General features: G+C 39.4%; 1 protein-coding gene across 1 annotated transcript; it reads right to left on the reverse strand.

Moving 5' to 3' along the window:
* Positions 1 to 641: 641 nt before the first annotated feature.
* Positions 642 to 1,689, reverse strand: LOC122899789 (oocyte expressed protein). The gene is made up of 3 exons (XM_044237870.1): positions 1,500 to 1,689; positions 1,103 to 1,282; positions 642 to 742 (listed from the first exon to the last, which is right to left on the reverse strand). The coding sequence occupies exons 1-3, from the start codon at positions 1,687 to 1,689 to the stop codon at positions 642 to 644; spliced, it is 471 nt and encodes a 156-aa protein (XP_044093805.1).
* Positions 1,690 to 14,116: the final 12,427 nt, after the last annotated feature.

A 14,116-nucleotide genomic window follows, 5' to 3' on the forward strand; every position in this document is an offset into this window, starting at 1 on the left:
GGCCTCAGAAGAAAATGAGACAGCTGGCTTGGTGGCAGGATGCCTTCCAACAGCCAAGATGCCAAGGACCTTGGCTGTTCTCTGGTGAATCACAAAGCTGAAAGAAGAAATAACCGATTGCCTCAGTTTTCATGTTGGAGCACCCACCCATGCACAGGGAGGAAGCCTCCACTCCAAGAAGAAAATGCACACTAGGTGCTATCCAGAGGCGAAGCCACCAACTTGAAAGTGAGAGCCTCGGAGGAGAAGCATTGGTATTACCTATGAGCTTATTAGAAATGCAAATTCACGGGCCTGTTCTTGAGGGCCTGACTCTGGCCATAAAATCATAAAAGGGTTAATAGACTCAAAATGATAGAGACAAAGGTAAGAACAAAAATAAAACCACTACCTATCAGCCTATTACCCACCCCACACATCAAGACATGAATGAACAGAATCAATCTTTCATATATTTGCTTAAATTTAAGTGAGCAAAGATCGTTATGTCAATGGACAAAAAGGAAATTCATTTCTTTACTAGAATGGCACTACAAACTCACTTTTGCATCAAAATAAAGCAAGACACAGGAAAAAAAGAATGTTGAGATGTATGGATACGTGCTTCTCTTGAACTTCAGTAGCAGAAGCAGGACCGTTTCTCACAATGCTCCTGAAAATACTTGTGCAACAGGATGCTCCGGTGTCTGGGGCTCTGATGCACGTGCCTTCAAGAATTCCTCAAGTTGTTTCATCTTCTCAGCTGAATAAGGAAAAATGCTTTCTGTTCCAGACTACTTCATCACTGAGGGGAGTATAGGGGAGGAGGGGAGGTCCTAGCAGCATCACTTCTCAGGTGGAGGCTCTGAATCTGAGGTCTGGAAATAGTGGTGAAACCAGGCTGCGTGGGCAGTGACAGGCCTGAATGTGTTAGATCTCAGTTTACTTTCCCAGGGTCCCACTTGGGACCCTTCTCACAAAGGGAGGCCCAGGGGCTGCACACAGAACACTAGCATTAGGAAACTGCAAAAAGTTTTGGTAAGGTAATAAAGGAAGAAAGCCTGGTACAGCCAGGTGGTTCACCAGTGGTTCCCTCCACATGTAGGATTTTAGAGACCCTCACCTCGGGCACGAAGTTTCTGGTGCCAGGATGCCAGGCTCAGGAGCACGCTCTTCACCCGATTTTGTACACGGGGCCGCCCGAAGATGGTGATTTCAACTAAGTCCCCAGAGTTAACTATGTCCACCGTCAGCAGGACTTGGCTCATCCACTCCATTTCTGGAATTACGGCTCGATCTGGGCCTACACAGAAAAAGAGAGACTCTGAAGGGACGCCTGGTCCAAGGTGAGTAGGAGCTAAATTTGAATGTTGGCCAGAGGAGGGAACAGCTGGAAGGTGGGCATCGTGGCGTCCGAGCTGCTCTGCCAATCCGGCAGAGACTGCTCAGAGTGGCTCTGCGGGGTCCCTCTCCTCTTGGACTGGAGGGGTCATACCACCAGCACCAGGGGGGTGGCTCACCGAAGATTGAGTCAGCCAGCCACGCCTCCAAGTAAAACACCAGTGGGTCTCTCAGTTCCTGCACAGGAAACCACCACGGCCGGGTGCGAATCCGCGGTGCTGGAAGTGGTGACCTGAGCAGTCTGTTCAGGGACTGGGCAGGCGTCCATTCGTCCCCCTGGGCCTTAGCAGCACCTGCGTCGTCGACCATGCTAGGTCCAGCAGCCCAAGCAGAGCAAGGGCCAGGAAGCGCCGGCGGAAGTCCAGGGAGGCGCGAAGGCTGTGCCCCCTTTTACGGTTTCCGGCCAGCCCCGCCTCTTCCTGCGGTTCCTCGTCAGGCGTTCCGGGTGAGCCGACCCAATGGACACCGGGAGACTTTCCTTGGTGGTGCGGGGAGCCAGCCCCCCGGGCTTCCACCCAGACCCTGAACCAGAGTTCATCTGAGTTTCGGCCCGCTCTCAGAAGCTCTCCGTGATCGTTTCCGCCGCGTCAGGTATCTCTTAGCCTCAAAGGTCCCTGCCGGGGCGCACAGCTGATTGACAGCGCGGTCTGAGTGGCGGCCTCGTTGACCCGGACTCACTTCCCCTGCCTGCGTTAAGGTTTCTGCGATTCTGTCCAGAGGTAGGTAGGTGGATCCGGCCGAGGGCAGGCTCCTCGAATCTACAGCTTTCGCCCTTCTATCCCCTGACGTCTCCCCACTCTCCTCCGCTCGGTTACTACTTCAAAATCCTTCAAGCAAGTGTGTCGTGTTTTAAAATATAGACATCGGAGGTAGTCACTATGGAACACGTAGGGACTATAGACAAATCCCCTTTATTTCCAACATCCTAAAACGACTGGGGTTGATGCATATTTCTTCCCAATGTTCTTAATTTTAGCTAAAAACATAAGTTATGAAAAAATATAAATTATGAAAGATTTCATAAAGATTTTCATTCAAAAAGTTATGTAACCAGTATCTATGTAACAACCCCCACCACCGCCCCATTTAACAAGATGTTAACATTTTCCCACGTTTGCCGCACCTCTCTCTTCTTTAAAATAGATAGCGCTTAAAGCATCTTTCCTTTCCCTCCCCACAGGAAATCATTGCCCTGAAGCTGGTGTGTATTATCCCATACTTTTTCTAGCGCATTTCTAGAAATCTTGTTTGGTAGTTGTTCTAGAATAGATAGAATATGCTGTGAAAAATTTTGTTCTTACTATTAGCTATGATATGTCTGTTTTAAAAATCCTTTCAATGGAAAATTTTGATCATTTACAAAAGGCTGATAGTATTAGTGTCCTGAATTCTCTCATTCACATCAGCTGGGCTTCAAAGATTATCAGATAATCTCTATGAGTGGAGATATTGACTCTAACTTCAGTGGATATTTTTATTTCTTCAATTTAATTTTAAAAATTAATATATGCGCATTGTAAAAGAAAAGTTCTCCAGGATATAAAGTAATATATGAAAGTTCTCCCTTTCAGGTATTCTCCCTCACTCTCTTACTAACCTTTTTTTTTTTTTTAAGATTTTATTTATTTATCAGAGAGAGAGCGAGCGCGAGCACAGGCAGACAGAGAGGCAGGCAGAGGCAGAGGGAGAAGCAGGCTCCCCGCCCAGCAAGGAGCCGGATGTGGGACTCGATCCCAGAACGCTGGGAGCATGACCTGAGCCGAAGGCAACTGCTTAACCAACTGAGCCACCCAGGCGTCCCTCTCTTACTAATCTTTTTCCAGTTGTATGTATTGTGAATGTCTTCAAGTTTAATTTTTTTTTCACATTAAGGTGTCTTTTGATAAGTGAGATTTTTCATTTCAATATAGTCAGACTTGTAAGTCTTTCTAGTAAGTGCATTCTTCCTTAAGAAATCCTTCTCTGCCCTGAGGTCTAAAGATACTCACTATACTTTTTACTAAGAATGCTGAGTTTTCTAAATATGTAAATCCTTGAACCATCTGGGGTTAATTTTTTTTAACTTGGGCATAAGATATATAATTTCATCATTTCATAAATTAATAATTTTTTCCTTCAGTCATTCTCTAAAGGATGCATTCGACCTGAAGCCACTTCAAATGATCTTGAAATTTTTCAGGCTCCTACATATAGCATGAGTTGGCCACAAGGCTGGTTTGTAGTAATTAATTAGCAATACTAATTAATTAGTATTACTTAGGTAGTAATTAGATTAAGACATACTTGAGAAAGGCAAGACCTAGGCATGTTCCTTTGCCATTCCCATCTAATAGCAAAATTTATTTCTGATGTAGTTTTACTTTGGAAGTATAGCCATTAGGAGTCCTAGCTTAATGCAGAAACTCCATATTAAGTTTCCTACATCTAGCAACCCTTGAGTTTTATTTCCTGACCTCATGGCAGCTTCAAACGGAATTTTTTGGCATTTAGCAGAATCTGCCAAGAAGAATCACTCTATCTTCTTAATTTAATTTTGACAGGGAGGGGGCATGATTTGAATAGTGCTCCAACATTTTCTAGCTCTGTGGCTGAGTGCAAGTTATTTAAGCTCTCTGCACTCCATAAAGAAAAAAATACCACCCAGAAGATGTCAGCAGGCCACATGATTTCATTTTCTTTGCTTAGCCCTGGAAGAACTAGTCTGAGGAACTTTGGGTTCAGACAATAAAGTATGTGAGTGAACTGATTCTCAATGAAAAGCTTTGTTCTTCATAACTTCACTTCCTGTCATTTTCAACTCTTAAGAAATCTCTGTACAATGAAAAATGTTACAGATAACAACATCAAAATATATAGATAGGAAAAATGGTTAAAATGGAGAAAATAAACTAGTAAAGAGATATTTAACAGATCACAAGCAAGGAACAATCATGCAGAAAAAGAATATAATAAAACCCTAATAGTTCTGAATATAGGACATTTTCCTAATGTTTTCCTAATGTTTAGGAGCATTTATAAACAGTAATTATATACTGGTTCCCTCAGATGGATGGATGGATAGATGGATGGATGGATAGATAAGAAGACTTTATATCACACTCCTAAATAATAGTCAAATAAAGTAAGAAACGAAAATCAAGACTGATAGTCTGTTTAGAATATAAGAATAATTTACAAAGTCCATTTCAAAAACATTATGGAAAATGTATATTCAGAAAAATCTAGTTTTCAATCCCTTCTTGTTTCTCCTGTCTTCTTCCCAATATAGTTAACTATTATCCATTTTTGGATTATCCTTCCATTTCACCAAATATAGATACAAGTATCTGGGAATTTTTACTTTTACTTCTTTGTAATATTACATGTATTTTATTGTATTCCTTTCCCACCAACTTTTTATTTTGAAAAAAGTATGGGAAATGTATGAGAAAATTATAAATTTAAAATTATAAGAATTATAATTTTAAAATTATAAGAAAATTATAATTATGTAATTATATATAATTATATAATTATAAGAAAATTATAAGAATATTAAATTTGCATTCTGTACTTTTCAGTTTTACCAGTTAACATTTCTTTCATTTATTTTATCTCTACCTTCATATAGTTTTTCATGAACTGTTTATAAGTTGCAAACATCATGACACTCTATTCCAAGTATTTCAACATTATCTCCTAAGAACAAACATATTCTCCTACATAAACATTTAAAATTCATCCAAAAAATATAACATTGATTCAACACTCTTGTCTAATATATAGTCCAATTTCAATTCCCCAATTTTTCCAATAATGTACTTTATAGCTAATTTTAAAAATCTACAGTCCAGTCAAGGAGCATGCACTGCATTTACTTATGTCTCTATTTTCCTTTAATCTAGATTCACTCTCTGTTGTTTAATTTAATCTTTAATGACACTGACATTTTAAAAATATTTTAAATTTTGTATTGTGGAAAATTCTAAACATACAGAAAATGTATCTGGCCATTGTTTACTTATATATTCAGTCTCTCAGTTCCCACTTTTGGCCATTCTCACATTTTTGAGGTGTTGACAAGTTCAGGGAAAATGAGAGATCCAGATCTTCACTTTTTGGAGACCTTCTTTTGTCTTCATAATCAATTATATTGCAAGATCTTGCTGCCTTCTTTGTTCATGGATCATCTTGGAGATCATCTAGTGAGAGTGTGACTGTGTAGAAGCACAGGACTCTGGATAGAAGATGTCAAAAGAAAATTCAGAAAACTTTACATGAGACAAATATTTTGAGTGGGAGACAAACTGTTGGGAAATAGGAAGACTTCCAAACCAAAAGTGACTTGAAGCTCAGTTTATAAAGCATAAATGAAAGCACCTTGTTTTGTGTTGTGATTGTCTCCTAGAAATACATTCCTTTTAGGATAGTAGTACCACGTAAGCTTACCTGTTTGTACCTGATTAGCTAGGAAGCTACAAGGTTATGTTGACATGAAAAAAGCTTAGGTTTTGTTTCAGGTCAGAGTCAGAATTTTAGGGAAATCAGAGTAGCTTTAAGTTTTGGTGACATGATGTTGAGTGTTTGATGCAGAGGTGTGTAGAAACTGTGGCCTACTTTAACACATACAATAGAACAACATGAGGCTATTATGACAAAAACAAGAACAATAGGGTGCCTGGGTGGCTCAGTGGGTTAAGCCTCTGCCATTGGCTCAGGTCATGATCTCAGGGTCTCGGGATCAAGCCCCGCATAGGGCTCTCTGTTCAGCAGGGAGCCTGCTTTGCCCTCTCTCCCTGCTTGTGATCTCTGTCAAATAAATATATAAAATATTTTTTTTAAAAAAGAACAATTAATAATCCCTGTAAAATACTTTGGAATCAGGAATCTTAACTGTCCCACCCATGCCAAGAGAATGAATCCTGGAGACCATGAACTTGTCTGGCTCACTCGTGCAAAATTTCATGAAATGACTTTTTGCAGTTAGTGGTAACCTGGGGAATGAGGCTGTCAGGAGCTCAGCTCAGCAGAGAGCAAGAACTGAGCGCCCAGGTGTCGGAGTAGCCAGTTAAATCTACAAGCCAAAAAGGAAAGAGTTAAACATTTAATCACTTATTGCAGTTGTATAAGCAAGAGACAAAAAGCAGAGGAAGCGCTGCCTCTGTTCCATTTCCCTCATGGAATGTGGTCAGGTCCATAAACCTGGACATAGGTGTCTCACAGTTGAGGGAAAACAAAAAGCTCTGGCGGTTTTATGGATCCTAGGTGGGTGGGGGCAGAGGAGGAAAGAAAGAAGGAGGGGCTCAGAGTGGGAAAGTAGTAGCTACTGAGTTATAGTGATGAAAAATTTCTTCATGGTTTCCTCCTCCTTCCTCTCACTTCCCCTTCAACTCCTACAGAAAAAGATCTCTGACTGGCCTTGGATAGAGACCTGGGAATGTAAATATTCAAAAGAGCTTGATGGGTCTGGATGGGCCCAGAGTCCCTGACTGCAACTCCCTGCAGAGACTGCGATGCACTGGCTGCACATTCTCAGGAAGGAATCTTATCAGTTGACTTCTTTTGGTGGAATATATTCTCCTCTTCCTGGAAGGTAAATGTGTTGACAGTTCAGATGCCCAAAAATGTTTTAAAATTCTCCATCTGTCCATAGTTTGGTTGGGTTATATTCTGAATTTTCAATAATTTTCCTTTAAATATTTAAGGGAATTCTTTATTGTCTTCTGGCCTCTAACGTTGCTAGAGAACTGAGATGCCATTCTGATTTTCATTCCTTTTTTTTTAGGACTATCTTTTAGAACAGGTTTAGGTCCACAGCAAAATTGAGCTGTGAGTTCCCATATACCACCTTTCACCTTCACACAACACAGCCTCTCCACGAGCAACATTTTACCCCAGAGTGGTACATTTGTTAACAATCAGTGAACCCACAACGGCATATCACCCAAAGTCCATGGTTTACATTAGTGTTCGCTCGTGTACATCCTATGGGTTTTAACAAACGTATAATATCCACCATTACAATATTACACAGAATAGGTTCCCATTCTTTTTGCACGTTATTTTCTTGTTCTGTCTCTGTCTATAGTGTTTTGGACCTTTTTTTTTTTTTTTTTTTTTTTGTCCTTTAGCGTTCTAATGAAGTATACTTTTTTCGGTGTAATTTTCTTTTATTCATTGTGTTTACCAGTCAGTGTGCCTTCAATGTGTCTTCTGGGAAAGTCTTTGAACTATTTTTTTTTAAAAGATTTTATTTATTTGAGAGAGAAAGAGAGCATGAACAGGGGAGGGGCAGAAGAGGGACAAAAATAGACTCCTCACTCAGCATGGAGCGTAGTGAATGTGGATGCCAGGACCCTGACATCTTCACCTGAGCCAGAGTCAGACACCTAATGGACTGAGCCACCCAGGTGCCCCTTTTTGAACTATTTCTTTGACAGTTTCTTCCTCAACATTTTCTCTTATTTTCTGAAATATTTATTAATTGATTGCAGCATTCTATAGTGGATCTATTAGACTCTTCTCATATTTTTCTTATACTTACTTTCCTACTTGATAACCCTCTTTTAGTCTTTGAATATTCCTTTTATAATGTTCTTATTTCATGAATTTAATGACTTTCAAATGATATTAATGCCTTTGCAAGTTTTCTTCTGTTTACTACATTGTTTCTGTTTTCAGATTTCTTTTTATCTTTTGTCTCTTAAGTTAGAGATTTTCTTGAAATATTGCTCATTATACATGGCTGTTCCTGTGTAAGAGTCAATCTCTTTAAAAAACCTGATTGGCAGCTTTGTAACTAGGGGTTTACTCAAGGGCTTTATTGTGAATTAAACTGTCTCAATAGTTTGTAAACTTTAGCTACAACAAAATCACCTGGAGGGCAAGTTATAAAACACATTACTGCCCCACCACTAACTCCCAATCTCCAGAGTGGGGAGCTGTTCCTAAGGATTGCTCATCACTTAGGAAACTCAGTAGGCAAGCCTTTCCTCCTCAGTTTCAGGGTTTTGTGTTTGTGTTGTCTTAAACTAATCAGTTTCACCAGGGGAATTATCCACTTTTCTGCCTGAAAAGTGTAACCCTGTGTCACAGGATCAGTTGAGCCAAATAGGGATGGAAGAGTTGTATTAATCTCCTCATTTGCTCTTGCACCTCTTTACCCTTATAGCATCTGTTGGCCCAGAGTATAGAACGGTTCTGGATCTAGACCAATCTCAAACAGACCCTCGTCAGTGCCGGGAACAGAATGGTAGGAGGAGGGGCAGTCCTTCTGCCTCTTGTATAAACTTTGAATAGTTCTTCTACCCTCATCCTCACTTTGAGAGGTACTTTGTGCCTCTCATTTCTGAGGCAGACTGAGATTCTACAGAAAGATACACAGCCTTTTTCAAGGCTTAGTTTATGGCTTTCTCTGGTCTTAACCAAATACCACACTTTGATCTGCTTTCTAACTTGCAGTAAAAATTTTTTTTCTTCCTTCATCCTGCCCATTCTTTATATTCTTATGCCTTTATGTCTTTAAATAAACTATTTCCTCTCATTTTAGAGGGATTTTGGCAGAGGGTATGATGAATGCTGTGTGTTTCAATCTGTCATTATATTAGGTCTTTCACACTTAGTATTTTTAATCTTCCTTCATCTTTCTTTTTTTTTTTTTTAAGAGAGAGAATCTTAAACAGCCTCCATGCCCACCACGAGGACTGACTCAGGACTCAGTCTCACATCCCTGAGATCATGACCTGAACCAAAATCAAGACTCAGACTCTTAACTGACTGAGCCACCCAGGTGCTGCATAAACTTCCCTCATACTTGTTGAATAGTCTGGGTATAGATATAGGATTTAAGTTTCAAATAATATCTAAAGTATATTTTACATATGAAGCTAATGATACATGTCCAGATTTGCACTCTAGAGTCCTATGTTAAATGCTTTCAGTCTTTAAAAATGAGAGGAAATAAATGAACCTTGAAGTGAACACATGCCTTTAGAAAAAGAATAACCCTCCAACTCCAGAACAAAGTAAAATAGGGCATTAGTAACATGTGTAAATGAAATGTTAAATGGTTGAAATTTTTATTACATCAAGAGGAGAAGTAATATGAAATGAATATTGGGCATGAGAATTAAACATGAGATAGGAAAAGCCCCCAAAAGTGATATGCATATCACAACGTCCTTAAGACTCCCCTAGGACAGGGCTACCAGAGGGCCTCTGCCTCATGCTTATTAGTTCTACTTAATCCCAGCTCTCCCTACTTTACATCTCTTCCCTTTCCTTCCAACTGTCTGCCCTGAAGTTTTCCAGTTCCAGCATCCATGCAAAGATAACTGCCTTACAAAGACTATTTAACCAGCTTCCATAATGATGTCAGGTCAGATCCTGACAACAAAGGGGAAAATCTGTCATTACTAGCAGATGATATGATTGTTGAGAGAAATAAATAAATAAAACTACTGGAACTAATGAAAGAGTGTAGCAAGTTTATCAAATACAAGAACTACATACCAAAATCAAACGTGTACTGGTATACCGGCAGACAGTGATAAACAGAAAATATAACAACTTATATTCAAGAAAATTTCAAATAATCAAAAATAAAGCACCTAGTAATAAATCTAGACCTATATGAATAAAATGATAAAAGTTTACTTCAAGATATAAGAAAAGGACCTAAACAGAAAAAGAACTATATCATTCAAACATAATGACTGTCCAAAACCAGTCAAATTCTCCCAAATTCCAACAGATTTAGGCACTCTGAAAGCTGACATAGCATTACCTTATTATGCTGAAAACTGACATAGAAAGGGGAAGAACCAAGTATGTACACCACCTTTCTTGTAGAAGCTCTATTTCAGGATAATCAAGATAAGGAAAGTACTTTGTTTAGAACTCAAGCTAATAATAATGAATAAAAGGATAAAAGGTGGAATTAAATTATTAACATTCTGCAGTCCCTGATGAGATAACAGACCGAAGCAATGACCATCAATGAACACAAAAACCATTAGATGAAAGACTGATGGAAAAATTCATAACAGGTGAATCAGTATGGTAACACTTGAACTCACTGATTAATTTTTAGATTAGAAGTCTACAGACAGGGCGCCTGGGTGGCTCAGTTGGTTGGACGACTGCCTTCAGCTCAGGTCATGATCCTGGAGTCCCGGGATCGAGTCCCACATCGGGCTCCCAGCTCCATGGGGAGTCTGTTTCTCTCTCTGACCTTCTCCTCGCTCATGCTCTCTCTCACTGTCTCTCTCTCAAATAAATAAATAAAATCTTTAAAAAAAAAAAAAAAAAAAAAGAAGTCTACAGACAACACATGCATCCTGATTTGCAACAGGAAATAAAGAGCACTACATATAAAGTCTTCCTTTCAAAAATAAAATTGAAGCTAAAGCTATTCAAGCTTCTTGTTCTAACTACCAGTTTTTAGGAAACCTGGAGATGGAAGAAACAAGAATACAATCAGCCAATGAACATGGGAGAATAGCCTGGTTTTCTAGGTCATACACATGTTCTAAATTTTATTTTATTTTATTTTTAAAAAATATTTTATTTATTTATTTGACAGGCAGCAAGAGAGAAAACACAAGCAGGGGGAGTGGGAGACAGAGAACTAGGCATCCTGCTGAGCAGAGTACCCCATGCAGGGCCTGATCCCAGGACCCTGGGATCATTACCTGAGCCAAAGGCAGACACTTAACTTGACTGAGCAACCCAGGTGCCCAGTATGTTCTAAATTTTAAAAAGACTGAAAGAGATCAATCAAATGTGATAGGTGGATCTTTAACATCTAGATCCAAATAAATTAACTGTATACATTGGGTATGATATATTAATGAACTGCTGTTAATTTTATTAAACATGATAATGGCATTAAAGTTACGGATTATCCTCTACTCTATTACCAGTCTTGACTTTTCCATGACCCTCCCTTTAAAGCATAGTGTCCTGAAGATCCCATCCTCTGGTTTTCTTCTTTCTCTTCCCACTTGGCTCCTAAGAATTCTTTGTTTTTGTTTTTTTTAATAAACATATAATGTATTTTTATCCCCAGGGGTACAGGTCTGTGAATCGCCAGGTTTACACATTTCACAGCACTCACCATAGAACATACCCTCCCCAATGTCCATAGCCCCACCCCCCTCTCCCAAACCCCTCTCCCCAGCAACCCTCAGTTTGTTTTGTGAGATTAAGAGTCACTTATGCTTTGTCTCCCTCCCAATCCCATCTTGTTTCATTTATTCTTCTCCTACACCCCAAACCCCCATGTTGCATCTCCACTTCCTCATATCAGGGGGATCATGTGATAGTTGTCTTTCTCCGATTGACTTATTTCACTAAGCATGATACCCTCTAGTTCCATCCACGTTGTTGCAAATAGCAAGATTTAATTTCTTTTGATGGCTGCATAGTATTCCATTGTGTATATATACCACATCTTCTTTATCCATTCATCTGTTGATGGACATCTAGGTTCTTTCCATATTTTGGCTATTATAGACATTGCTGCTATAAACATTTGGGTGCGTGTGCCCCTTCGGATCACTACGTTTGAATCTTTAGGCTAAATACCCAGTAGTGCAATTGCTGAGTCATAGGGTAATTCTGTTTACAACCTTTTGAGGAACCTCCATGCTGTTTTCCAGAGTGGCTGCAACAGCTTGCATTCCCACCAACAGTATAGGAAGGTTCCCCTTTCTCCGCATCCTCGTCAGCATCTGTCATTTCCTGACTTGTTAATTTTAGCCATTCTGACTGGTGTGAGGTGATAGCTCATTGTGGTTTTGATTTGTATTTCCCTGATGCCAAGTGATGTGAAGCACTTTTTCATGTGTCTGTTGGCCATCTGGATGTCTTCTTTGCAGAAATGTCTGTTCATCTCTTCAGCCCATTTCTTGATTGGATTATTTGTTCTTTGGGTATTGAGTTTGTAAGTTCTTTATAGATTTTGGACACTAGCCCTTTTTCTGATAGGTCGTTTGCAAATATCTTTCTTTTCCCATTCTGTCAGTTGTCTTTTGGTTTTGTTAACTGTTTCCTTTGCTGTGCAAAAGCTTTTGATCTTGATGAAATCCCAATAGTTCCTTTTTGCCCTTGCTTCCCTTGCCTTTGGCAATGTTCCTAGGAAGATGTTGCTGTGGCTGAGATCAAAGAGGTTGCTGCCTGTGTTCTCCTCAAGGATTTTGATGGATTCCTTTCTCACATTGAGGTCCTTCATCCATTTTGAGTCTATTTTCGTGTGTGGTATAAGGAAATGGTCCAATTTTATTTTTCTGCATGTGGCCGTCCAATTTTCCCAACATCTTTTATTGAAGAGGCTATCTTTTTTTCATTAAACATTCTTTCCTGCTTTGTCGAAGATTAGTTGACCATAGAGTTGAGGGTGTATTTCTGGGCTCTCTGTTTTGTTCCATTGATCTATATGTCTGTTTTTGTGCCAGTACCATGCTGTCTTGATGATGCCAGCTTTGTAATACAGGTTGAAGTCTGAAATTGTGATGCCACCAACTTTGGCTTTCTTTTTCAATATTCCTTTGGCTGTTCGAGGTCTTTTCTGGTTCCATATAAATTTTAGGATTATTTGTTCCATTTCTTTGGAAAAAATGGGTGGGATTTTGATAGGGATTGCATTAAATGTGTAGATTGCTTTAGGTAGCATAGACATTTTCACAATATTTGTTCTTCTAATCCAGGAGCATGGAACATTTTTCCATTTCTTTGTGTCTTCCTCAATTTCTTTCATGAGTACTTTATAGTTTTCTGAGTATAGATTCTTAGCCTCTTTGGTTAGGTTTATTCCTAGGTATCTTATAGTTTTGGGTGCAATTGTAAATGGGATTGACTCCTTAATTTCTCTTTCTTCTGTCTTGTTCTTGGTGTAGAGAAATGCTACTGATTTCTGTGCATTGATTTTATGTCCTGACACTTTACTAAATTCCTGTACAAGTTCTAGCAGTTTTGGAGTGGAGTCTTTTGGGTTTTCCACATATAGTATCATATCACCTGTGAAGAGTGATAGTTTGACTTCTTCTTTGCTGATTTGGATGCCTTTAATTTCTTTTTGTTGTCTGATTGCTGAGGCTAGGACTTCTAGTACTATGTTGAATAGCAGTGGTGATAATGGACATCCCTGCTGTGTTCCTGACCTTAGCAGAAAAGCTTTCAGTTTTTCTCCATTGAGAATGATATTTGTGGTGGGTTTTTCATAGATGGCTTTGATAATATTGAGGTATGTGCCCTCTATCTCTACACTTTGAAGAGTTTTGATCAGAAAGGGATGCTGTACTTTGTCAAATGCTTTTTCAGCTTCTATTGAGAGTATGATATGGTTCTTGTTCTTTCTTTTATTAATGTATTGTATCACATTTATTAATTTGTGGATGTTGAACCAACCTTGCAGCCCTTGAATAAATCCCATTTGGTCATGGTGAATACTCCTTTTAATGTTCTTTTGGATCATATTGACTAGTTTTTTTTTTAAGATTGATTTATTTATTTGACAGGCAGAGATCACAAGTAGGCAGAGAGGCAGCCAGAGAGAGAGAGAGGAGGAGGAAGCAGGCTCCCCACTGAGCAGAGAGCCCGATGTGGGGCTCGATCCCAGGACCCTGGGATCATGACCTGAGCTTTAACCCAATGAGCCACCCAGGTGCCCCTATTGACTAGTATTTTGGTGAGAATTTTTGCATCTGTGTTCATCAAGGATATTGGTCTGTGATTTTCTTTTTTGATGGGGTCTTTG

This window comes from Neovison vison, chromosome 1 (assembly GCF_020171115.1).
Source record: "Neovison vison isolate M4711 chromosome 1, ASM_NN_V1, whole genome shotgun sequence".
NCBI lineage: Eukaryota > Metazoa > Chordata > Mammalia > Carnivora > Mustelidae > Neogale > Neogale vison.